Source organism: Falco punctatus (assembly GCF_963210335.1).
Source record: "Falco punctatus genome assembly, chromosome: 1".
NCBI classification, from domain to species: domain Eukaryota; kingdom Metazoa; phylum Chordata; class Aves; order Falconiformes; family Falconidae; genus Falco; species Falco punctatus.
This window is the reverse complement of record NC_137580.1, coordinates 92,736,944-92,759,426: the sequence shown is the minus strand read 5'-3', so window position 1 is coordinate 92,759,426 and position 22,483 is coordinate 92,736,944. Positions and strand designations below refer to the sequence as shown.

The following is a 22,483-nucleotide window of genomic DNA, read 5'->3' as shown; positions in this document are numbered from 1 at the left end:
ACGGCTCCCGCTGCCCTCTGAGGCTGGCAGCGTCGCTGGGGAGTTGAGGGCCAGCCTGGGTGGGCAGCTCGGTGGTCCCTGGCTCCTCTGGGCACTCGTGGCCGCTGGCAGTGCAGGGCGAGCAGTTTTCACAGGCTGTGGCTGTGCCAGCGCCAGCAAGCTAAGGGCAGCTCGGACTCCTCATCCCCAGCCCAGCTCTGCCTTCCTCTTCAAAGCAGCCTGGCCACATCCCAGTCACCTCTTGGGAACGGCTCCTGGCACGAGCTAAGTGCTGCTGCAGCCAGGCAGGAAAGCATGCTCAGAGCCACGCTGGGGACTCCAGCAGCAGCTAAGCTGTGCCCAGGAACAGCCCTGGCCCCGCGCAGCTGAACTCCGTGGGGGCAGCTTCGCACACCCAGGGAGCATCTCCCCACCCTCCCCCCTGCAAGGGCTCCTTGGCTGCGTGTGTGTGGGCGCCTTGGCTGGCAGCCGGGCCGAGCCAGCCCCAGCCCGCTTCCTCCAGCAAAGCTTCTCCTGGGGGTGCTGCGCGGAGGGAGAAGGAAACGCCCCGCAGTCCCCTGCACCGTCGCTCTCTGCTTTACCACGGGCCACAGCGTTGCCCAGTGGAGAGGGACAATGGGGGAAAGCGCACGGGCTCGTTGGATGCTGCAGTCCTGCAGGAAACAGCAAAGCACCACAAGGAGGGCGGCTCGAAGCAGAGCCGTGGCAGAGCTGCTGCACGGACTCTCCCTGGGCTTCCTACGCCAACAACAAGCAGTCTCGGCGGGATGGGCAGAGACAGGGTGTCCCAAGGGACTGCACCTTCGTGAGGCACAAAGAACATGTAACGAGGTCCCGTGAGGCAGGGTGGGAGCTCACTGGACACTTCATTTCTGCCTTAGACTTGTGAGCATTTATTTGTGGTGGCCGTAGGTGTGGTGAGAGCAGGGAGGATGTGTTCTCTCTGTCCCTGTCTCGCAGAGCCTGGGCACCAGGCCTGTAGCCAGGAGCGAGAGGCAGGGTCCCGGGCTTGCAGGTGGGCTCTGCTGAGAGTGGCCGTAAGCGCCAGCCTCTGGGAGCCCGCTGGCCACTGGGAGCCCTCTGGAAGATGGGAGCCTGCTGGCTGCTGGGAGCACTGTGGCCACTGGGAGCTTCTGCTGGGCCTTGTCTGCATCTCCCTGTGGCCCCGTGCTGTCCCTGCCGCCTTGGCTGCTGGGCCGCCTGCGAACGGTGTGAGCAGTTAGAGGGGAGCAACAGGAGGGCAGGTCCCCGGCCCCTTCCTCTGGGTTTCTACTCACCCTGCGTCCTGCCGGCCGCGCTGGCTGCTGAGCTGGGACAGCAGCTGGCTCTGCGGGAGGAGCTGGGGAGCAGAAGAGAAGAGAAGAGGGGGTGAAATTTCCCCCTCGCGTTCAGCTCCCAGATGAGGTGTCCTCAGGGGGCCCCACGCCCTCCACGGGCCCTGGCCAGGGGGACCAGGCGTCCTTACCCAGCTCCTGCACAGCAGCCCGCTTCACAGCCAGCTCCTCCTGTAAGGCGGAGAGTCGCTCTTCCAGCACAGCAGCCCCTACAGCAGCACAAAAACTCCACTCGCTCAGCAGCTCCTCCAAAGACACTAAAGCGAGGGGGCAGCAAATGGCCTGCGAGGGGCTGCCAGGAACAGCGCTGTACCTCTCCGTAGCTCGTCCTTGTCCCGCTCCAGCCTGGCTACAGCCGCTAAATGCTCTTCCCTCTTCGCTTTTGCGCTCTGCTCAGCCTCCTTCCTCTGCTGCGCTCGGCGCTTCTTCTCTGCCTGGAGCGACTTGGAAATGTCCTCAACCTGCTTCTGCAGCTCATCCCTCTGCTTCTCGGAGTCTTCCAGCTGAGCCTTCAGAGGGCTGACCTGCTGCAGGAGCGTCTGCAGGTGTTTGCTGATGCGGGAGAGGTCCTTGCTCTGCTCGGAGGCCCAGCAGCTCACATCCCTTGCAGAGAGGGTCCTTCTCCCGGTGCTGTTGTCCACCAGCTCCTGGAACCTGCTGAGAGCCGAGGGGATGTTCTGGCTCTGGCAGATGCTGCTGATGGTTGGGTGACCTCACGGTGGCGGGGCTGGTGCAGGTGGCGCAGGGTCCCCGTTTCTGCCTTAGTCTCGGGACCATTTGCGGACGCCAGGGGTGCAGCGAGAGGAGGGAGGACGTGCTCTGTCTCTCCTTGTCCCAGGGGGCCTGGGCACCAGGCCTGTAGCCAGGAGCGAGAGGCAGGGTCCAGGTTTGCTGGTGGGCTCTGCCGAGAGTGGCTGTAAGCACCGGCGGCTGGGAGCTGGCTTGCTGCCGAGAGCCTGCTGGCTGCTGGGAGCACTGTGGCCACTGGGAGCTTGCTGCTGGGCCTTGTCTGCATCTCCCTGTGGCCCCGTGCTGTCCCTGCCGCCTCGGCTGCTGGGCCACCTGTGAACGGTGTGAGCAGTTAGAGGGGAGCAACAGGAGGGCAGGTCCCCGGCCCCTTCCTCTGGGTTCCTACTCACCCTGCGTCCTGCCGGCCGCGCTGGCTGCTGAGCTGGGGCAGCAGCTGGCTCTGCGGGAGGAGCTGGGGAGGAGAAGAGAAGAGAAAAGGGAAAAGAGATGAGAAAAGAGAAGAGAAGAGGGGGTGAAATTTCCCCCTCGCATTTAGCTCCCATCACAGCTCTCGGCCTCTGACCTGGGTGGCCTTCACCGCCGAGGTGGTGGCAGCGGTACGGTGGTACAGTGGGCACCGCGGGGCATCTGTGAAGGAGCTGGGAACCGTCCCCGGGCACTTGAGCCAAGCAGCTTTCCTCTGCCCCTTGAGTTTAACCACAGCGACCTCCTGGCAGCACAGGGAGCTGGGTCCTGGGCCTCCTGTGGCAGGCACACCCCAAAACCAAGGGAGCCTCTCAAAACCTAACGGGGCTGAGCCGAGGGAGCTGGCCCAGGGGAAGGGCCTTGCAGCAGCCCCCGTGCCCGGCTGGCTCTGTGGCTGCATGTGGCCCTCACTGGGCAGGAAAGGCTGCTCCAGCAGCAGCCAACAAAGCGTTAGCGCAAGCCCCAGCGCTGCCCTGCCCGCCTCATTCACTCCCAGGGGGCCAGTGACCCTGGTGTGCTGCTCCTGGCTGCAGCCCAGCACAGGGGACGTGCTGCAGCGGGGCTGGCTCTGTCCCTGTGTACCGGGCAGCTCTCAGCTGCGGGCACCACGTGTGCTGCCCTGGCCCAGCATCGGCTTGGTCGCTCTGGCTTGGAAAGCATCAGCTGGGAGCAGCCAGCTCAGCTGCCTCAAGGCTGGCTCCCAAAGGCAAGCTGGGGCCCCGGCACAGGGAAGGACCACAGCCCTGTCCAGCTACGTGCCCTTCTGGAGGCAGCTCTGTCCAGCTCACCCCCCGGCAGGCTGGGGAAGCGGCTGCTGAGTCGCAGGGGACGCTGTGCAAGATGCCCCACGGCCTTTGGCTACCCAGAGCCTTTTCTGCAAGGGTGTGCAACCAGGGAACTGCTCCGCAGAGGATATGGGACAGTGCCAGGGCCCACGGGCTGCTCTTGGGCTACACGGTGCCCCGACAGTGCTGCACCCCTATCCCCCTGGCACCCAGCTCGCCCTGCCTTGGGTGCCGCCTCACCTTCAGGACGCCGCGCTCAGCAGCCGCCTTCAGCTTGGGTAGCGCAGACCTGAGCCGTGCGTTCTGCTCCAGCACGCCCACCGGGATGCTGTTGGCCTGGATCTGCTTCTCCATGTCCTTGGTCAAGCTCCCGGTGCCTGCAAACAAAACGCAACGTCCTTGTGGCAGGAACCAGAGCTCAGCCCGCTGCTGCCTGCCTGCCTGCCCAGAGGGGTGGGCAGCACCCTCCTGCCTGCCAAGCAGGGTGGCTGCCCGCTGGAAAGGAGCCTGCCCCAAGCAGGGAGCACCGGCACAGCCTGGGAGGTGGCAGCCAGGACCCACAACTGTGCCAGCTGAAACCGTGAGGGCAAACAGAGCTGTGCCCGTGCCGCTGCCCCGCACGATTTCCTGGCCCAGAGGTGGGATGGACAGCACCCACGCAGGGAGGCGTTTGAAGGTGGAAGCAGCTTAGCACAGTGCATGGCCCCAGCCCTTCCTGGCTGTTAGCGGGACAGAGGCTGTTGTGCAAATCCTGCCGGTGAGGCTGGGGCTGGCAGGATCCCCTGCAAGCTCTGGGAGACCCTCAAGGCACAAGCCCACTGTGGAGAAAGCAGGCGCTGCTGCCTGCTGCTTACTCTCAATCTGCGCTTCAGCTGGGACATGGAGCTTGGGGAAGAACACGAGGAGCCTCTCCCGCTCCTGCATCCCCCGCGCCTGCTCCTCCAGCCCGGACACTTTGGCCTGCAGCTCCGAGACAGACTGCTCCAGGTTCAGCTTCTCCCGCCGCAGCACGTCCAGCAGCTCCTGTACCGCACAGCAGGGACACGGTGAGGTTTGCTGAGCCCTCTCCCAAAGCTTGGGATGGTGCCCATCTGGGGAGTCCCATGGGAGTACTCGCAGCCCCAGGAAAGCTTCCTCCCGTTCCTTAGGTGAGAAGGATGTCCCGTGACAGCGGGAAGCGGTCAGTGACAATGTGCAGGGTCTCTCCTGGGAGCTCGCCGTGTCGGTTGGAAGCAATAGCACCAACCGTGAAGCACGCTGCGTGTCCAGGAACGGGCACGCTGGAGGCACGGGAGTGTCTCTGAGGAGTCGCTTCCCACTGCTCCCCTCTGCCTCGGCCGCAGGGAAAACCGGCGGAGACTCGTCTGCGCAGGGGCTGAGGGAGAGGGATCTTTCCCGCGGGGTGGCCATGTCCCAGCAGGTGCCTGCCTCCCCCTCCTGGGAAAACTCTGGCTACGGGTCCCAGGGGACAGGGCAACGGGAGGCTCCTGACACGCCATGGCACAGCTGTGTCCCACACCCGCTCCATCCCCAGGAGCCCCGCTCCTGCAGCCGCCTGCCGCACGCTGGGGGCCAGCGCTGACCTGCTGCGTCCGTAGCTGTTGCCTGCTCTGCTCCTGGCTCTCCTCCAGCTGCTCTGCCAGCCTGGCCTTGTCCTCCTTGGCCTCTCCCAGGCTGGCTTCCAGCACCTCACGCTGCTGGTCCAGCCAGTCGACGTGCTGCATCAGCACCCTCTGCTTGGCCTGCAGGGACTGGACAGGGCAGGCGAGCCTGCGTGGGGCTGCTGCTGCACCCGCTCGCCGCTGCCCCTGCACTGGGCAGCAGCACCCACCGGCTCGGCCCACTCCCACAGCGTGCTGCGGGGCTGCAGAGCAGCTCCAGCGGGGAGCGGGCCCCGCCATACCTCCTCGTGCCTCAGGATGCTCTCCACTTTAGCCTTCTCCTTCCCCAGCTGGGTGCTGGTGGCGCTCAGCTCCTGGCCCAGCCTCTCCCGCTCGCCGCTGAGCAGCTGCACCTTCTCCTCCAGCTCCATCACCCGGCTCCTGGCCACCGTGGCGCTCCTCAGCTCCTCCCGCAGGGTCGACTTGGTGCCCTCTGGGGAGACACGGCACCTTTGGCCCAGGCTGGGCAGGACGGGGAGAAGCTCCCACCCAGAGGAGGTGTCCTCAGGGGGCCCCACGCCCTCCACGGGCCCTGGCCAGGGGGACCAGGCGTCCTTACCCAGCTCCTGCACAGCAGCCCGCTTCACAGCCAGCTCCTCCTGTAAGGCGGAGAGTCGCTCTTCCAGCACAGCAGCCCCTACAGCAGCACAAAAACTCCACTCGCTCAGCAGCTCCTCCAAGGACACTAAAGCGAGGGGCAGCAAATGGCCTGCGAGGGGCTGCCAGGAACAGCGCTGTACCTCTCCGTAGCTCGTCCTTGTCCCGCTCCAGCCTGGCTACAGCCGCTAAATGCTCTTCCCTCTTCGCTTTTGCGCTCTGCTCAGCCTCCTTCCTCTGCTGCGCTCGGCGCTTCTTCTCTGCCTGGAGCGACTTGGAAATGTCCTCAACCTGCTTCTGCAGCTCATCCCTCTGCTTCTCGGAGTCTTCCAGCTGAGCCTTCAGAGGGCTGACCTGCTGCAGGAGCGTCTGCAGGTGTTTGCTGATGCGGGAGAGGTCCTTGCTCTGCTCGGAGGCCCAGCAGCTCACATCCCTTGCAGAGAGGGTCCTTCTCCCGGTGCTGTTGTCCACCAGCTCCTGGAACCTGCTGAGAGCCGAGGGGATGTTCTGGCTCTGGCAGATGCTGCTGATGGTTTGGCCGACCTCGCGCAGGCTGGCCTGGGCGCTGGCACAGGTGGCGCAGGGTTCCAGAAACGAGCGAGTTGTCTGGGTGGAGATGCTGCGGCTGCTCTCGGCCATGCTGCGGGCAGCCCTGGGCACGGGGCTGCCTGAGCCGCTGCTGCCTGGGGCAGGGACACTTGACGGTGGGCACTGAGAGGTGGAGCGGCCAACTTCTGAGGAGGCTCCCAACTGCAGACGCTGGTGGAGAGAGACGGAATAAAGCCAGGGCCCAGATCAGAGCTGGCTGCAAATGGTTCGTGAGAGCCCAAACAGAGATGTGAAACTGGGGGATGGGATGTCAGTGCAGCCAAGGGGCAATGAGGCCAGCGAGCCCTTTTCTTGGGAGAAGTCCCCAGAGCTTGGAGGAGGACAGCTGCCAAGAGTGCAGCTTCCCTCTTCGCTGTGCCCCGTTGCAACCAAAGCGTGTCGCTAACAAGCAAAATGAATTTGTTTCCTACTCCGCGACGCAGGGCACAGAGGAACTGAATTTTTACAAGCTGCCGGGCAGCTTTCCAGCCACCGCTACTTTAGCGGAGCCAGGGTTTCACGCCGGCTCCCCTTCTTGTGACTGCCCCTTCTTTCGCACCTCCTGCGCTGCCTCCTGGTCATGCCAGATGAATTATTGTGAGACTTTTCCAGGAGGACGGTCTTTGGGGGTGGGGGGAAATGTAGGGGAGTGGCATAATGTTCTTGCCACAGATTACGTCACTGATTTCAGCCAGCTCAGCCCCACAAAGCGTGGGGCGGGCAGAGCTACAGGGGCAGCATTTTGGCAGGAGGAGAACATTTCTCCAAGCAACAAAGGCGGCCAAGCTCACCCGTGCCGAGATGCTGGTGGAGGCCTGGAAGGGGATGCATCCATTGGGTGGCAGGGCTGGGAGCGGTGCTTAGAGGAGGGGGAAGGGACTCGGGCCATCCCGGGGGACAGTGCGGGACGGATGTGTCCAGTCTGACACATGGGTCAGCACTTGGAGGGTCATGAGGTGGGCACAGGTCTGGCTCAGCCACTGCGCACGTCATGGGGCATCCCAGAGAGGGACCGTGCCCTGGGGGTGAGGCAAGGGCCATTTCCGCGAGCCCCGCACTCAGCCGGTGGGGGGTCAGGGCCCCCAGATGTCCCACCTCGTCCAGGAGTTGCCGGTGGAAGGCCCCCAGTTTCAGCATGCTGTGCCAGTATCTCCTTGCCGTGCGCCCCGCAGACATGCAGGGCCCCACGGCCTGTGGCAGGGGGGTGGCTTGCTCGCTGAGCAGGTTTTCTGCATAGCCCGTGAAGGTCTGGAGCAGCAGCAGCAGTCTTTTTTGAGAGAAAAAAACGCACAGCTTAGAGCAATGGAGTCTTTGTAACAGGGAAAGGGCCCTCCCTCGGTGTTTAGGAGCGCAGTGAGCCTGAAGGGCCAGCGCAGAGGCAAGGAGGTTGTGCCCCCTCCCCCGGACAAAGAGTGTTTGCGAAAGGAGGGTGGATGTCAGTGCTCCAGTGACCCCTCCCAGGCCCGAATATCTCCACAGAGCAGTGTTTGGTGGGGTGAAATCCCTCCCGCAGCTGCCGGGCCCCGGGACCTGCAGGCTGCTTGCAGCTAGCCACTTCTGAGAGGCTATAGTTAAGGTCTCCCGAAAGACCTGGGGCATCCGCGCCGCCGAAATCAAACCCTCGTTGTTCAGGCCAGCAGCTCTGCGGGGACGGCTCATCTTTTCAAATGAAGCCGTCGCCTTTCTGTCAGCCCGACTGATTGCCAAAGGCGCTTTTGCCCCCCAGGCCTGCCGGTGAAGCTGTGCCTGAGTGCTTCCGAGGTCTGCGGGGAAGGGGGCAACGAAGGAGCCTGCCCCGGTGCCCCAGGCAGAGCAGGGGCTCGCTCTGCTCCTTGGCGGCCAGCATTTGTGCTGGTGGCTCTGAGCCGCACGCAGGGCAAGGAGGCAGCTTTCTGGCCTCGGCGCAGAGCCGCAAGGCACGAGGCCGAGGCGCCGGCACGCCGCTCCTCACGGGAGCGCGTGGGGAAGAAGCCCCTGGAAGACTCGGCCGCGCCGCGCAGGCCGGAGCCGGGAGCAGCCCCTTCCCCGCGGGGGCAAGGAGCGTCTGCGGCGGCCGGGGCTGCTGCGGAGAGGGGTGTCGGGGCGGCCCTGCCCGCTCACCTGTCTATGAGCAGCTCCAGCAGCACCACGTGCGAGTGCTGGCTGAACGCGGGGTCGCCCTCGGTGTAGCCGTACCGCTCCAGCAGCGCCGCCAGGTCCAGCTCGCAGGACACTTTGTCGGGGAACTTCCAGGAGGGGAAGCGCACGGCCCCGGCGCGGGAGGAGACGTCGGCGATGGCGGCCTGCAGGTCCCGCAGGTCGGCCCGCAGGCTCTCCATGCAGCCGCGGTGGCCCAGCAGGTGCGCCATGCGGCCGGGGCGGCGGCAGGGCCGGGGGCTTCGGACGCGGCACAGCGGCTGCCGGGGGACGGCGGGGACGCGGCGGGACCCCGGGGCGCGGAGGCGCCGGTGCGCGGCCTGTGCTGGACGCTGAGGCTCCGACCCAACGACGGGGACGCGGCCGCGCGCTGCTATGGCAACGGCGCCGCGCGCCCGCCAGGCCCCGCCTCCCGCCACCAGGCCCCGCCTCCCCCCGCGCGCAGCGCCGCCCGCCCGTCCCGCGGCGCAGTAAGGCGTCACTTCCGGCTGCGCCTGCGCAGCGCGTGGTGAGAGGCCGCCATTTTGCCCGAGTCGCCGCGCGGGCTGCTGCGGCTGCCTCCGGTCCGGGCCTGCGATCGGTCGGGCGGGGACGCGCTCCCCGCCGCCCCGAGGGAGCACCATGCCGGCCGGCCCCGTGCAAGCCGTGCCGCCGGCGCAGCCCGCGCCCCCCGCGGAGAGCAAACCGGTATGGGCCGTGCGGGCGGGGGCAACGCGGGGCCCTTTGGCGCTGGGGCCTGGGCACGTCCGGGAGACGGCCGAGGCCGGTCCCGGGGTTCGGTGGAGGGTGGTCCCGGGGCGATTTGCCTTCAGCTTCTCCCGCTGGCCCGGTTGTGGCAGTGTCTGCAGCTCCCCGCTGAGCCGGGCCGGGCCTAGCGGCAGAGCTCCCGGCGCTCGGCCTGCACCGGGGCGTTCCTCACCCGCCGTGAGAACGTGGGCGCGGAGTGGACGCCCCCATCTCCGTTTCTGTTCTCTCTCGGGGCTTTTCCCGGTCTTTCCGACTCGGGAACGCCGCTCCCAGGGAGCCGGGGCTGCAGGCCCTCCCGGCTGGGCTCCGTGGGTCGTGGCGCAGCCGCCCGGCAAGGGGGAGCGGGGAGCTGAGCCCGCTGCCGGGCCGGGTTGCTGTGCCGCGGCTCGGGCCGTCGGGAGGAAGGCCGTGATTCCCTCGGGACGGTTAGCCAGGCTGTCCGGCATCGTGCTTCAGTACCGATCCTTCTGGAGCATGGTGTGGCTTTGTCCTTCAGCTCCTCAAGATAGTGTCGTTCGGGGGGAGGGGGATGGAAACTAAAACTAGCGGTGGTCCCTTAACCTGCTTCGCAAAGGTTGTGTTTGGCTGGAGCGTTTCCCACACTGGAGTCCCTGGTGACTTTGCAGAGCTCCTAGTTTGCTAGTGTTTGGAAGTACCAGAGGCTCTCCCTGTTCGGATGACAAACGCTTCCCATAGATCTGCTCTCCTTCAGAGCAGCTTTTCTTGCTGGATTGAGGCCCATCTGAGATGGAGTTCAGTTTCCCCGTAGCAGTCCTCATGGTGCTGTGCTTTTTACTGGTAGTGGAAAAGCTGTTGGTAACGCACCAGTGTTTGGACCACTGCTGAGTAGTGCTGCCGCAGCATTGGAGCCATCTCTGCAACATTCCTCCCCCAGGCAGTGGGCTCTGGGGGTGGGCATGCTCTTGGGAAGGGATGTCGGTAGCCAGGACGGCTGACCCGAAGTGACCATAGGGATGTTCTATACCATATGACATCTGCTCAGCGGTAAGAGTTGTTAAGGTCTGTTAACATGGTTACTCCCAGTGCAGGTGAGGAAATGAGAGAAGGGAGATGAATTTTCCAGCTCACTCCCTCCAAAATAAACGTAGGCAGGGTTTGCAGCCCACAGGGCTGTTCTTCACCCCCTGATGCTGGTACACAGCATGTTACTTAATATGATTTGGAAGTAACTTCTCTTGTTTTCAGCTTTGATTTAGGCTTTTTGAATTTAGTATCTTGACTGATTGCAAACACCACAATCACCTCTTCAGCTTTTGGATAGTTGCTGTAGTTGTGAGGCAGCAGTACACCAGACTGTCTATATGTGTGTATATACAATTTTTATTACAGCCAGAAGAGGAGCCAAAAGAGGAAGCAGCACCAGCCAAGCCCGTGGTGGGAATTATTTACCCTCCTCCAGAGGTCAGGAATATTGTCGACAAGACTGCCAGCTTCGTAGCCAGGTAAACAACACTGGTGTTGTCTCACGTTTTCTAGGATTTTTGTGCTACCCCTTCAGTGCTAATGTCTGTGCAGCTGCCAAAACTGAAGCAGTTTTGCCACAGTCCTGTGGCTTTACTTGAAGGATTTTAAGGATTGAGTCTATACCAGTGAGACTGTGGAAAAGAAATAGCAATATTCTACTGCAGAGGTGTAAGACACACTTTGCTAGAAAAACTGTGGTAGTAGATAAAATCAAATTGTTGGCAAAATCTTTCTGTGTACAGCTTGCTAGACTGTGCCAGCGGCTGGGATGTGCATTTGTCCAAGCCTCAGTCATCTCCTTCTCCCATGATAGCCCGAGGGAGAGGAGCGTGTACCTCCAGAAAGCAGTCTGATCATCTCAGGATAGATGAGCTGCTTGTGATGGGTATGGGACTGTTTCCTCATGTTGACTATAGCAGATTGATTAGCATGAGTATAGTTGTCCAATTTAGGGGAAGAGTCTGAAAGCACTCTGGTGTGATCAGTACCTACTTTTTTCCTTAGATGAACTTTCTGGAAATGAAACTAACTTTAGAAGGCTCTTAATAGAGCAAATAAAATCGATCTAGTGAGGAACTTGTAAACTTCATCCGATAACCTGTCGATCTAGTAAATGGCCTCTTGTTTGTATGTAGCCAGATGAGAATTGTGGAATGCTTGTGAGTGAATTTGTAGCTGCCTTAAGAAATGTTCACTGTGAAGTGTTACAGACTAAATTAGGACAAATGCCTTTAAGCTGTACATGCAGCCAGCTGTACACAGAGATTAGTTGTGAGTTGCTTAGAGGTGAACTCCCTCCACGTAAGAGAGAAAATCGTCATCTGAAGGGCTGATGCATCAACACATCTGCCTATGAAAGAAGCAGACATTTACGCTTGAGTTGATGCCCATTCACCTAAGCAATTTTATCTTTTTCCTCCCCAGAAATGGTCCAGAATTTGAAGCTCGAATTCGTCAAAATGAAATAAATAACCCTAAGTTCAATTTCTTGAATCCTAATGATCCTTACCATGCATACTACCGGCACAAAGTCAGCGAGTTCAAAGAGGGTAAAGCACAGGAGCCCTCAGCTGCTATTCCCAAGGTTATGCAACAGCAGCAAAGTGCTCAGCAGCAGCTTCCACAGAAGGCAAGTATTCCTGTTCACTTGCTTTGAGAACCTGGCTTCTAACTGGTTGTGTCACAGCCTGATGTTAAGCAGGGGCTCTGAAAGACAAGACAGACGAAGGAGTTAGTGTTACATTTGCAAAAAAGGCAGCACAGTGAGGCTTGGAGCTCAGTGCCTGGGACTTTGTTTCGATGCAGATATGCATGCCCCAGTTGCTGGTAACTCGTGTGTGAAAGAGCCAGTTTATTACTCTGCTTGGTCCAGTTTAATTACATTTAGTTGAGTATTGACTGATAGGGTACTTCGCTACACAAGGGATTGCTTGGATGTACGAGTATAGGACTGCTGCCACAGGCAAGCCTGTAGAATCCCTTGGAGCTCAGTTTGGGTTTGTTGCTTGCACTGCTTTGTGGAAATGTTTCCCTTTTTTTCTGCCAGAAGGATCAACTTTCCCTTAAAACGTGGAGTACAAAATGTTGCTAGTCTTGTTCAGCTGTGCTTTTATACATACCAGATGGAAAAAGGGCACTGACCAAATCGGAGTCTTTTATGGGCTTTGCAGGGCCAGCACTCACGCTGTGTGGTATTGGCTGTCCTGGAGGACTGTAGTGAAGTCCTGCTCGGTGCTGATTTTGTTAGCGGTTGGAGCAACGGTTTTGTTTATAGTAGGCCTAGATAGAGGTGTCCAGGTATACCCTGAGGTACTGATTTTTCTCCTTCTTGCAGCTGCTGGGATATCTAGATTGGTGTTGCTTTCCTGCAGCAGCTGAAGGAAAAATGGGTTCTCCCAAGTGTCTGGTAACATTTTCCTGAGGGCAGTCACTGAGCTGTCTCTGTTCTGCTCTGCAGGTGCAGGCCCAGGTCATCCAGGAGACAGTTGTTCCGAAAGAGCCACCTCCGGAGTTCGAGTTCATTGCAGATCCTCCCTCAATCTCAGCCTTTGACTTGGATGTGGTGAAGCTAACAGCGCAGTTCGTGGCTCGGAACGGGCGGCAGTTCTTGACTCAGCTGATGCAGAAAGAGCAGAGGAACTACCAGTTTGATTTCCTTCGCCCCCAGCACAGTCTCTTTAACTACTTCACTAAGCTTGTTGAACAGTACACAAAGGTACTCTTGGCAATTTACCTGTCAGGTTGATTCCTTCCATGCAGTATTCGGTTTTGAAGACTACTGAAGCCCTAAAATACAGCCAGAGTAGGAATCTGTGCAGGTGCAGGAGCACACCCTTTAAATCTTGCTCTTTAACTAGAACGGATGTCTCGTACATTGTTGGCAACATTCAGCACTGAACACAGTGGGCTCTTATTTACAAGTACCAGGTGCTACTCTAATACAAGTAAAAATTGTGAGGTTTAAAATATGGAGGGTAGTTGGAAAGCAAAGAGTGCATATTTTTAAGTGCAAGTAGGAGCAATAAGTAATAAAAGGGTTGTGACAGAATAAATGGAATGCAGCCCCAGAGGTCTGGTATTTTTGTCAGTGTGGAAGGACAGTAATTGCTGTCAAGGAGGCTTTGGCAAAAAGAATTGTCACCAACTGACATGCAAATTATGTTTCAGATCTTGATCCCACCGAAGGGCTTACTCCTCAAACTCAAGAAAGAGGCTGAAAATCCCAAGGAAGTCCTAGATCAGGTATCACATGAAAAATCTGCAGAATTGCTGAAGCGTTTCTGTCATGTTTTGAATTTTTTTCTCTTTCCGTGTTTCTGACTTACTGGCAGCAAGTACTGAACGTACAGAGAAGAAACTGGATGTCCCCTGTACTCACTTGCATACGGAGTACTCAAGCTTGCCTTTAAACTACTAGCTAGTGTCCATATTGGGGTAGCTGTAGCAGCATGGAGCCTTAGATACTGCCTGACACCATTTCCAAGTGCTATACGAAGTAGAATGTTTTCCTCAGACAATTTCTCTGTGACACCTCAGTCACTTACAGTCCTTCCAAGCTGTTTGTTATGACTTTGACTTCTGTCTTTGTCATGAAGACTGCTTTTGCTTTGGAAAGGTGGCATTACAGGACTGTAATATAAAGTGTGTGAATTTTTTGCTGGCTGTGAATCTTCAATGATACCTGAGTCATGTCATCCCCTGGATGGCTTGGTCTTGGCTCAAGAAGTCTGCAGTTCCAGCTTTAGAAAGCCACTTTACAAAGCTGGTGCAGTACGTTCTTTACTCAATAGGCAAACTTATAATTTCTAAATGAAATACAAATATTTCTTTGTCGTGTCAGGCCTCTGAAGTAGTGCTTGTGTAACTGCCCTGAAAGGTTTGGTAGAGATGACTCTGATGTGTTTCTTGTCTGACATTTGGTGCGTGCTTTCCGTCTGCTTGTGCAGGTGTATTACAGAGTGGAGTGGGCGAAGTTCCAGGAGCGAGAGAGAAAGAAGGAAGAGGAGGAGAAGGAAAAGGAGCGTGTTGCTTATGCCCAGATTGATTGGCATGACTTTGTGGTTGTGGAAACAGTTGACTTTCAGCCCAGTGAGCAAGGTACTGAAGTTAAGTGTTGCAGCCTCAGTGAAACTCTGCTCCCTTTGAGTAGGGGCCATGTCCTGAAATGATATTTTTGGAAGACATTGGGGTTTACAGCTGCATATCCTTCAGAGATGAAGGGGAAAGCCTTCTAGTGACAGTGTGCAGGGCTGTTTTGCTTTTTTCCAGAGTCTCTGAACATTCTTGAACAAAGTCCAGGACTGCACTAGTGTCTACTTTTCCACTTCCGCCAGGACAGTAGAACTTGTCCCACTTTCTACTAGTACTTTCATGTGTCATGCTGATGTTGCTCTGTGTAGACTCCCATCCATTCCGTTCTATATACCCTAGTTCCCAGGAGATTTTGATGCCACTGCTTTGTAAAGAAACTGCTTTTCATTCAAGAAACTGTTATTTCTGTCTCTGCATTGAGCAAGGAAATGAGATAGAGAAACAGAAGCTGTCTTTTCTGTGTTGTAGGGAATTTCCCTCCTCCCACTACTCCAGAAGAGCTGGGAGCTCGAATCCTGATCCAGGAGCGTTATGAGAAGTTTGGGGAAAGTGAGGAGGTAGAGATGGAGGTGGAGTCAGATGAGGAAGATGAAAAGCAAGAGAAAACAGATGAGCCTCCAGCCCAGTTGGATCAAGACACACAAGTGCAGGATATGGATGAGGTAACCAGCTAATAGAATCAGCTTTCCTTTTCTCCCATAAAGTTTGTGTGATCTATGAGCTCTTCATTTTCAGTTTCTTGAGGAAATTGAAATTCTATCAGAAGGAAATTTCAAAACAACCTGTTTCTGCTGGAATATGGTATTTTATTGTTTTCTGTGACAATACAATTTCCAAGAGAGAAATCCAGTAATTTTGTCACCAGTTGATGTGGATTTTATATTTCTGTGATCAAGCCTTTTGAGCTTTCTTCTGCACAGAGACTGGAACACTGAAAGATGACTCATTTTAGACTCTTTCTCTACCCGTTGTATGTAAGCTGCTTTTCTAGTAACAAGGAACAAGAACGTGGTTAACCCTGCTTGCCATGCTGTGGTAATGTGGAAGCTGAGGAGTACTTGCTTCCTCTTCAGGGATCCACTGAATTTCTGAATCATGGTTATCCAGAGGAACCACTGTAGCATAGGTGTCCAGAGGCAAAAGCTCTGTTGCTTTGAAGCTGCATAATGAGTTCGTCCAGCACTGCCCATGATTTTTATGCCTTTCTCAAATCGTGTATGTGGATATTAGACTACTGGAACTTGGTGCTTGATTGTTTGTTTGTTTGTTTGTTTTTTTAATAAGGGCTCAGATGATGAAGATGAAGGTCAGAAGGTTCCTCCTCCCCCAGAAACCCCGATGCCACCACCTCTTCCTCCCACACCAGATCAGGTCATTGTGCGGAAAGATTATGATCCCAAAGGTAAATCAGGCTGGTGAAGACAAACTTTTTTTCTTCCTGAATAATCACAAAAACATTTGTTTCTGGGCTGCATCAACAGTGTGGTTTTGTTTTTCTAGCCTCAAAACCATTACCGCCCGCACCGGCTCCAGATGAATATCTTGTTTCCCCCATCACTGGGGAGAAAATTCCTGCCAGTAAAATGCAAGAACATATGCGAATTGGTCTCCTGGATCCTCGATGGTTGGAGCAGCGTGATCGATCCATCCGTGAAAAGCAGAGTGATGATGAGGTCTATGCCCCAGGTCAGCTTGAGTGTCTGACATGGCTTGCAAAATGCAGTTGCTAGATGAGTTCTTTGAACTCTTTGCACACCCCCTCACCACCACCGCCAGATCCCAGCAATAAGGACCCTCTTAAATGTAATTTTCTGTAGAGAGTCCTTAGTGTGCTGATTATGTGGCTGCATTTGTCATTAGTATGTTGGAGCCTTTTATGAAGTTAAAGGCAAAGAGCATTAACTGCTGCTGACCAGCCATTGGTTGTGGTCTCTTTCTGAAAAGAGCAGCACTTAGCCATTAGGTACCAAAAAATTTAACTATCTTTAACAGAGGCTTAATCATGTTTAGTTAAATCACTTGAGATAAGAATTTCTCTTTTTACTTGCAGGTTTGGATATTGAAAGCAGCTTGAAGCAGCTGGCAGAGCGCCGTACTGATATCTTCGGTGTAGAAGAGACTGCCATTGGTAAAAAGATTGGAGAAGAAGAAATCCAGAAACCAGAGGAAAAGGTAAGAGTGAAAACTGTGGGTTTTTTTAGTAGGTTCCTGTAGTATTACGAATGCTGAGAGAGATGGGAGTCTTTTGAACTTTGCTCTTGCTGTAAAGTTGCTCACATTGCAGTCTGGGCAGCCTGGGTTATTTTGATTTATTTTTTTCCTCTCAGGTGACCTGGGATGGCCATTCAGGCAGCATGGCCCGCACACAACAAGCTGCTCAGGCCAATATTACTCTCCAAGAGCAAATTGAAGCTATCCATAAGGCCAAGGGACTGGTGCCAGAGGATGACAGCAAGGAGAAGATCGGTCCCAGCAAGCCCAATGAAATGCCCCAGCCACCACCTCCTTCATCAGCGTCAAATCCCCCAGCTAGTGCTCAGCCTATTACATCTGTGCCTCGTCCACCCACAGTGAGTGTTTGGGCTTCCAAAAGCAAATTACTGTGGCCGTAGCTAGTTAGAAGGGAGTCCTAGTGAAGGTCAAGGGTTATAACAGCAGGTTTGGCCTAGAAGCAGCTTTTGCATGAAGTTTGTGGTTTAAGAGTTATTTGGAAACATCAGAGGAACCCTATTGAACTTGCTGTTAAAAATGGAAAATGAGACTTGGGTGAAGTTTTTTTTTGCCCTGAGAGATGCCAAAAAGACTTGATCAGCTGGGCAGAGGGAGAACCCAGGCAGTGAAATCTTGGAAGAAGAGAGTATAGCTAACAAAGGAATGGGTGGGGGCATTTTTAGGTACAAAAATGTGTGATACAGAACAAAAGTAGCCATAGATAAGAAATGTTCACAGGTGACTCACTGCCCAGTGTCCCTGCCCCAAGGGTTCTGCTAGTGACGCTGAAATAGCTCCTCCTCAAAGATTTCTAAGCGGCTGTAGTGGTTTGACTACAAAGAGGTGAGAGAGAGAGCAGTTTTGGTGGGTACTTGGCATTCAGCTGGGGTCAGACCACTACAGTGGCTTGTGGTCTTGATTACCTGAGTGGTGAGGGAAAGAAGAACAGTTTAATTAGTTTAATCTATTAATGAGGTTTCTGTGCCGGTCTACAGGCAGCTTGCGCTGGCCATACAGCGGGCCCGCTATGGTTTCCAGCGAGCCTTTGGCCAGCAGAAATCCCTGGTGCATTTCTCTGGTTATTTTAATCAGGACTGTGAACAGCACTGAGCATTCCTGCTAAAAAAAAATCCTTTCTCTCTCCAGATGCCCCCTCCTGTTCGGGCTGCTGTTGTTTCTGCAGTTCCGGTCATGCCTCGTCCCCCAATGACTTCTGTGGTCCGTTTGCCTCCGGGATCTGTCATAGCCACCCCCATGCCACCAATAATCCATACCCCACGCATCAACGTTGTCCCCATGCCGCCTTCTGCTCCTCCCATCATGAGCCCCCGCCCGCCTCCCATGATAGTACCGACAGGTCAGTCACTTCAGCTTTTTCTGGTTAATTGTCAGCTAATTCCTATATAATGTGGGCTTGAGCTTTGAGTCTTTTTGTCCTTTTTTTGCCTCTGATAATGGTGTGTAATTGGGATTGCATGCCCTTGTTCCATTGTTAATTTTGGGGTGTTTTATATGACTTACCTAGCAGTACTGCTTTGGGGCTCAAGACTCCTCCTGCAACATGAAATTCAGAGAATTCTCTCTCACCTGTGTTATGTCTGTGCCCCTGGGAGCCTGCCCAGGTGAAGATGAAGAATCTGTGCTGCTATCCAAAAGGAACCAGAGTAAAGAGGAACTGCCAGCACCTCGCTGGGTGTTAGAGCTTGTTACAGAAGTTGCTGCTGCAGGACCAAAAGTTGCTGCTATAAGGAAAGGGGCCAGACAACATCATAGCATTAAGTGCTATGATGCTTTTAAATTGAAAAGCACTCAGTAAAAAACAATTACTCCTTTTTTTCGTTTTTTTAATTATTTTTTTTAATCAAGGTGCTGGCACAGCTGTGTGCCAAACTGAGAGCGTTTTCTTTTTTGCAAGATCTGCAGGAAGCTCTTATGCCACTTGTTGTCTTTTCCTGGACTGTTTCCCAATATGAAAGATCTCTTAACCTTTGAAGTTTGCATGTTACTGTTGGTTGTTAACTTCCTCTGTGTATTGTGGCATTTTTTTTCAGCCTTTATTGGTCTGCTAAGAGTTTTTGTGTAAGGGAGCATCTACTGTATACTCAGTGGATGACTGCAGGTTGTGTTGTGTCCCCTCCATCCCATTTCAGCATTTGTTCCTGCACCTCCCGTGGCTCCGGTTCCTTCCCCTGCGCCAATGCCTCCTGTTCACCCGCCACCACCCATGGAGGATGAGCCAGTCTCAAAGAAACTGAAGAGTGAAGATAGCCTGATTCCAGAGGAGGAATTTCTGCGCAGGAACAAGGTACATGTGTGGGCTGGCTGCTGAGAAACACCAGAGTCCTGACTTGCTGGACTGTTTGGCCTCGTCTGCCCAAAGGAGATGTAAAGTCAGCTCACTACACAGAGGGAAGCTGGTGTGCAGAAGTATTTCACAAGGGAGTGAATTTCTGAGATGGCTCCTTCCTATAATCGTTCCTGAGCAAACTGAACAGCTTCGTATCTGGAAAGAGCAATGCAACACTACATGGAGAAGTTTAGTTAGATGGTACTCTCCTGTAATTAAGGGCAGTGAGAGGTAGGTTTATAGTAATGTAAAGAAGAACTAAAGCTGCTAATCTTTTAAGTGAGGACTTCTAAGCTGGAGATGCAAGGAGATTTAATGTATCAATGTCAGCATGATAGTATGGTAAAGTGGTATATTCCGTAACAACATGAACTAAATGTTAAACTGAATTCTTTCCTGAGGAGTGCCGTTGTTGTGGGTTGAGTTTTAAGTCCTTTAAGAAGGCTATACATTTTTCCTGGGCATCTGCACAGAGAAGCTGTACTATTTAGTGCTTCACAGTTCACTCTGTAAGGCTGTGAATGCGTGTGATGCTTGGTGAATGGCACACAAAAGGAGGAATAAATGAGAGAAATCCAGCTAAATGTTCTATTTTGGTAGCGGCGAAGTAACTTTCTCAGTGTTGAAGCAAATAACATTTCTGTGTGTTTCCTGAGAAGTCGAGATATCTGGCTAGTTTTGGAAACAAATAACCGCCACTCTGTGTCTATAAATAATTTGTCTGCTGCTCTTTTATCGTAGTCCTGAGCCTCCTTGCCTGTAAGAGACTTTATCTTTGTTTCCTTTAGGGTCCGGTCACGGTCAAAGTCCAGGTTCCCAACATGCAGGACAAGACAGAATGGAAGCTGAATGGCCAAGTGTTGGTGTTCACCCTGCCGCTCTCAGACCAGGCATGTAGCTGATTAACTTGGGTTCTACCCCCTCTTGCAGTGCTGGCCATCTGCACAGTGGGGGAAAAAAGCCTGAGAAAGCTCGTTTGATTCTTCCTAGGTGTCTGTTATAAAGGTTAAGATCCATGAGGCCACAGGGATGCCAGCTGGGAAACAGAAGCTGCAGTACGAGGTGGGTATAAGCCCTTCAAATGCTGTTATTTCAGTGCTTTCTCACACACAAACTTGACTTTTTACAAGAAAAAGTTGCGCTGTACCTACTGAGATACTGGGAAGAGCAGAGGGAATGTTTCTCCTGTCTGTACAGCACACTTGGTTACAGAGCTGCACACTGTGACAGCCGGACAGGGCTTTAATAGGTGGCATTGGTGACTGCTGCTGCTGCAGAGAAGTCCTATAAGCTTGATTGCTTTCTCTGAAATCAGCCTGTTATTTTATTGGGATTTTTTGACATTGAAACGCAGCAGTCTGCTTCTGCTGATCTGTCGTATGTGCTCTGGAAGGTGGGCGAGAGTACCTTGAAACCTTGGCAGCTCTGAAAAGACTTTCTCCAAAACATGGAAGGGAAGAGGTCTTTCTTCCTCTCAAGACTGGAGCTATCAGAAAGGCACCATTCCTTTTTAGTGACTTGTTCCCAGTTGTGCATGTGAACAGGCACAACCTGCTGCCTAAGCAGTGAACTTTGTGCACTTATCTCCCCAGGAGTTCCATCTATGGGTGGATACTCTGTTAACCCTTAGCGAGAAAGGAAGCTTAACTGTTTTTCAGGAGGAAAAAAAAAAGGCTCCACTTTTCCCCCACCTAAATAACTTCACTTGTTGTGGTGACTGTCTTTATATGTTTGTAGAGATTTGAAGTACAAATTGTGTATTTGTACTCTAGCATCATTCCCAGCATACCCACCTTCTTCGATGCTCGTCTTCTGAGACACTGGGGTGTCGCCGGGGTTTTTCAAAGCCTTTGGCCTTCTGTCATCACGCTGCTCTGAGAGTATAGCCAGGAGGCTTTCCTCTGTGTGGGTTTTGTGGGAAGGGAGCATTAAGATTTCTGCTGTGACTGCTGTTTTGGGTTTTTTTCTCTTCCACTCAGGGCATCTTCATCAAGGATTCGAACTCCCTGGCGTATTACAACATGACAAGTGGCTCTCTGATTCACCTGGCACTCAAAGAAAGAGGAGGCAGAAAGAAATAGGAGGTGTGGAGCCCAGAAACAGAATGTGACTGCGTTGTCACTTGTGTAACCCCAACCCTTCCAATCCCCCAGCCTTTTAGGGGCTACTGCCAGCTCTAGTTTGAAAAGAGAGACTGTGTTTGGGTGGCTGCTGAGAGGGGGAGTTGATAGAGCCCTGACATGTGTAAATGTAGTGACCTAGTATATAACTGCAGCAGTCTGTTAGTGATTGATGCTTTGATCAAGTACTCGGCAGCCCTCTGCTGAATTCCCTCATGAAGCAACATTTTGAGGTCATGCCCAGCTTAGTCTAGATCCATCTTTGAGGGATTTGCACTGACCAAGAACATCATCTGTCCAACTGCAGTGCTTGCTGCTTCATTTAACCTTTTTCTAATTGAAAACTTCTTCCTTCTTAACATGCTCATTGAGCCCCGTGTTCTTTTTCTGTCTTGGATCTATCTGCAAGAGCCTCTTGCACTGACCCTGACTTGGAAATTTATCCTCCCTTAGCATGAGTGTACGTGACTGTTCCCTGCGATAAAGGAGATCTGGGTCTGTGCTTGCTAAACTGCTTCATGCTTCTGTGCAGCCTGTGATTTGTTTTAATAAACATGCATCTCAGTGTGGGGTTCTGTCTGTTGCGGCTCTCTTTCTTTGGGGTTTAGGTTTTTTAGATGGATGTGTGCCTGGCTTCAGAGCACTTGGCTGCATTGTGGGGAAATAACAATGGGGTTTTGTAATTAAGCAGTTTACTATAGGAAGTCCTTTTAATTTCTAGGAAAGGCTGCAACAAAAAGGTTTTCTTAAAATTTGCCTGGTGCTAAAGTTATTCGTGGAAATAACGTGTGTATATACAAATGCTTATGTCTATTTGGGGACAGAAAGATGACTTTGAACTTAGAATGTTATTGGAAAATGTTTTTTACACTTCATATCATGCAGATGGCATCTTTTTGGTTCTGGAGAGCATGTAGGTCTGGAAAAGAGATTATTCCTTCAGTCAGAGCTGTGTTGCAGTTGGATAGAAATATAACACAGAGTAAAGTTAAGCAACAGAGAGAACTGGGTGCCAAGGAGGAGGTGGGTGTCTGATTTGGGTACCTCTGTTCTTTTGGGAAAACCCAAAGCCATGGATTTATTTTAATACACCTTTTTTTTTTTTTTTTTTTTTTGTGATGGTCAGACATTACAGGAACATCCTGTTTACCGTATTCTGCACTTGGGGGAGAGGAGATGAAGCAGGAGGGAAGAGCCAGCATCCTCCCACCTCTGTTGTGCTCCTCTCAGAGGGCAGGGGGGTGGGAGGAAGCCCTGTTGCTGTAGGGAAGGTGCCTGGCGCTGGCCCAGCCCAGGTGGCCGGCAGTCCCCTGGCCATAGGGGCCAGCTGCTCCCTCTGACAGATGCCCACGTGTCTGTGAGGGCTGCTGTGCTTTGTCACACAAAGGCAGCCTGCTCCGGTCCCTGCTGTAAGATGCTGAGTTCAGAGTGTCTTGGCAGGCATGGGCAGGGTCTTTGGTGGATGTAGGGCGCTCCTGCCATGCAGGAAGGTGTGGTAATGACTTCCCTTTTGCTTTTAAAAATTAGACAGTAGTCCAGTCTTGGAGAAAACCAAACAGGGCAGCAAGTGGTGTTTTCCAGAGCTGATTTTAAAAAAAGAACAAAACCGCCAAGAAAACTCTGAAATGGAGAAGTCATGTTTTTACATCCGGTGTGGGGCCCAAAC

At 54.0% G+C, this 22,483-nt stretch overlaps 2 protein-coding genes across 3 annotated transcripts; one reads left to right on the top strand and one right to left on the bottom strand.

The window, feature by feature from the left end:
• Window positions 1-71: 71 nt before the first annotated feature.
• CCDC157 (coiled-coil domain containing 157) lies at window positions 72-8,939 on the bottom strand (the record flags this gene model as incomplete). 2 transcript variants are annotated; one of them, XM_080365798.1, is made up of 9 exons in its annotated part: window positions 72-1,200; window positions 1,278-1,339; window positions 3,575-3,711; window positions 4,189-4,357; window positions 4,918-5,085; window positions 5,238-5,632; window positions 5,736-6,351; window positions 7,276-7,447; window positions 8,281-8,939. In XM_080365798.1, 9 exons carry the CDS (start codon window positions 8,937-8,939, stop codon window positions 894-896), a joined length of 2,685 nt encoding a protein of 894 aa, XP_080221924.1. In that variant the 3' UTR covers window positions 72-893. The 2 variants fall into 2 exon arrangements, with proteins under 2 accessions (XP_080221924.1, XP_080221925.1); XM_080365799.1 differs by lacking the exons at window positions 72-1,200; window positions 1,278-1,339 and adding exons at window positions 1,973-2,396; window positions 2,474-2,535.
• SF3A1 (splicing factor 3a subunit 1) lies at window positions 8,869-21,388 on the top strand. Its single transcript, XM_080365866.1, has 16 exons — window positions 8,869-9,003; window positions 10,414-10,526; window positions 11,473-11,677; window positions 12,506-12,763; window positions 13,216-13,290; window positions 13,995-14,145; window positions 14,608-14,801; window positions 15,424-15,541; window positions 15,640-15,825; window positions 16,190-16,311; window positions 16,467-16,709; window positions 17,497-17,707; window positions 18,501-18,655; window positions 19,486-19,587; window positions 19,688-19,759; window positions 20,677-21,388. The coding sequence occupies exons 1-16, from the start codon at window positions 8,938-8,940 to the stop codon at window positions 20,776-20,778; spliced, it is 2,373 nt and encodes a 790-aa protein (XP_080221992.1). The 5' UTR covers window positions 8,869-8,937; the 3' UTR covers window positions 20,779-21,388.
• The last annotated feature ends 1,095 nt before the right edge of the window (window positions 21,389-22,483 follow it).

Excerpts from the sequence above, each read along its gene's own strand:
- SF3A1 (XM_080365866.1), top strand. The coding sequence starts at position 8,938 with ATGCCGGCCGGCCCCGTGCAAGCCGTGCCGCCGGCGCAGCCCGCGCCC. Across the intron at positions 12,764-13,215 it reads TTGTTGAACAGTACACAAAG|ATCTTGATCCCACCGAAGGG; the intron begins GTACTCTTGGCA and ends ATTATGTTTCAG. Across the intron at positions 19,588-19,687 it reads CCCTGCCGCTCTCAGACCAG|GTGTCTGTTATAAAGGTTAA; the intron begins GCATGTAGCTGA and ends GATTCTTCCTAG.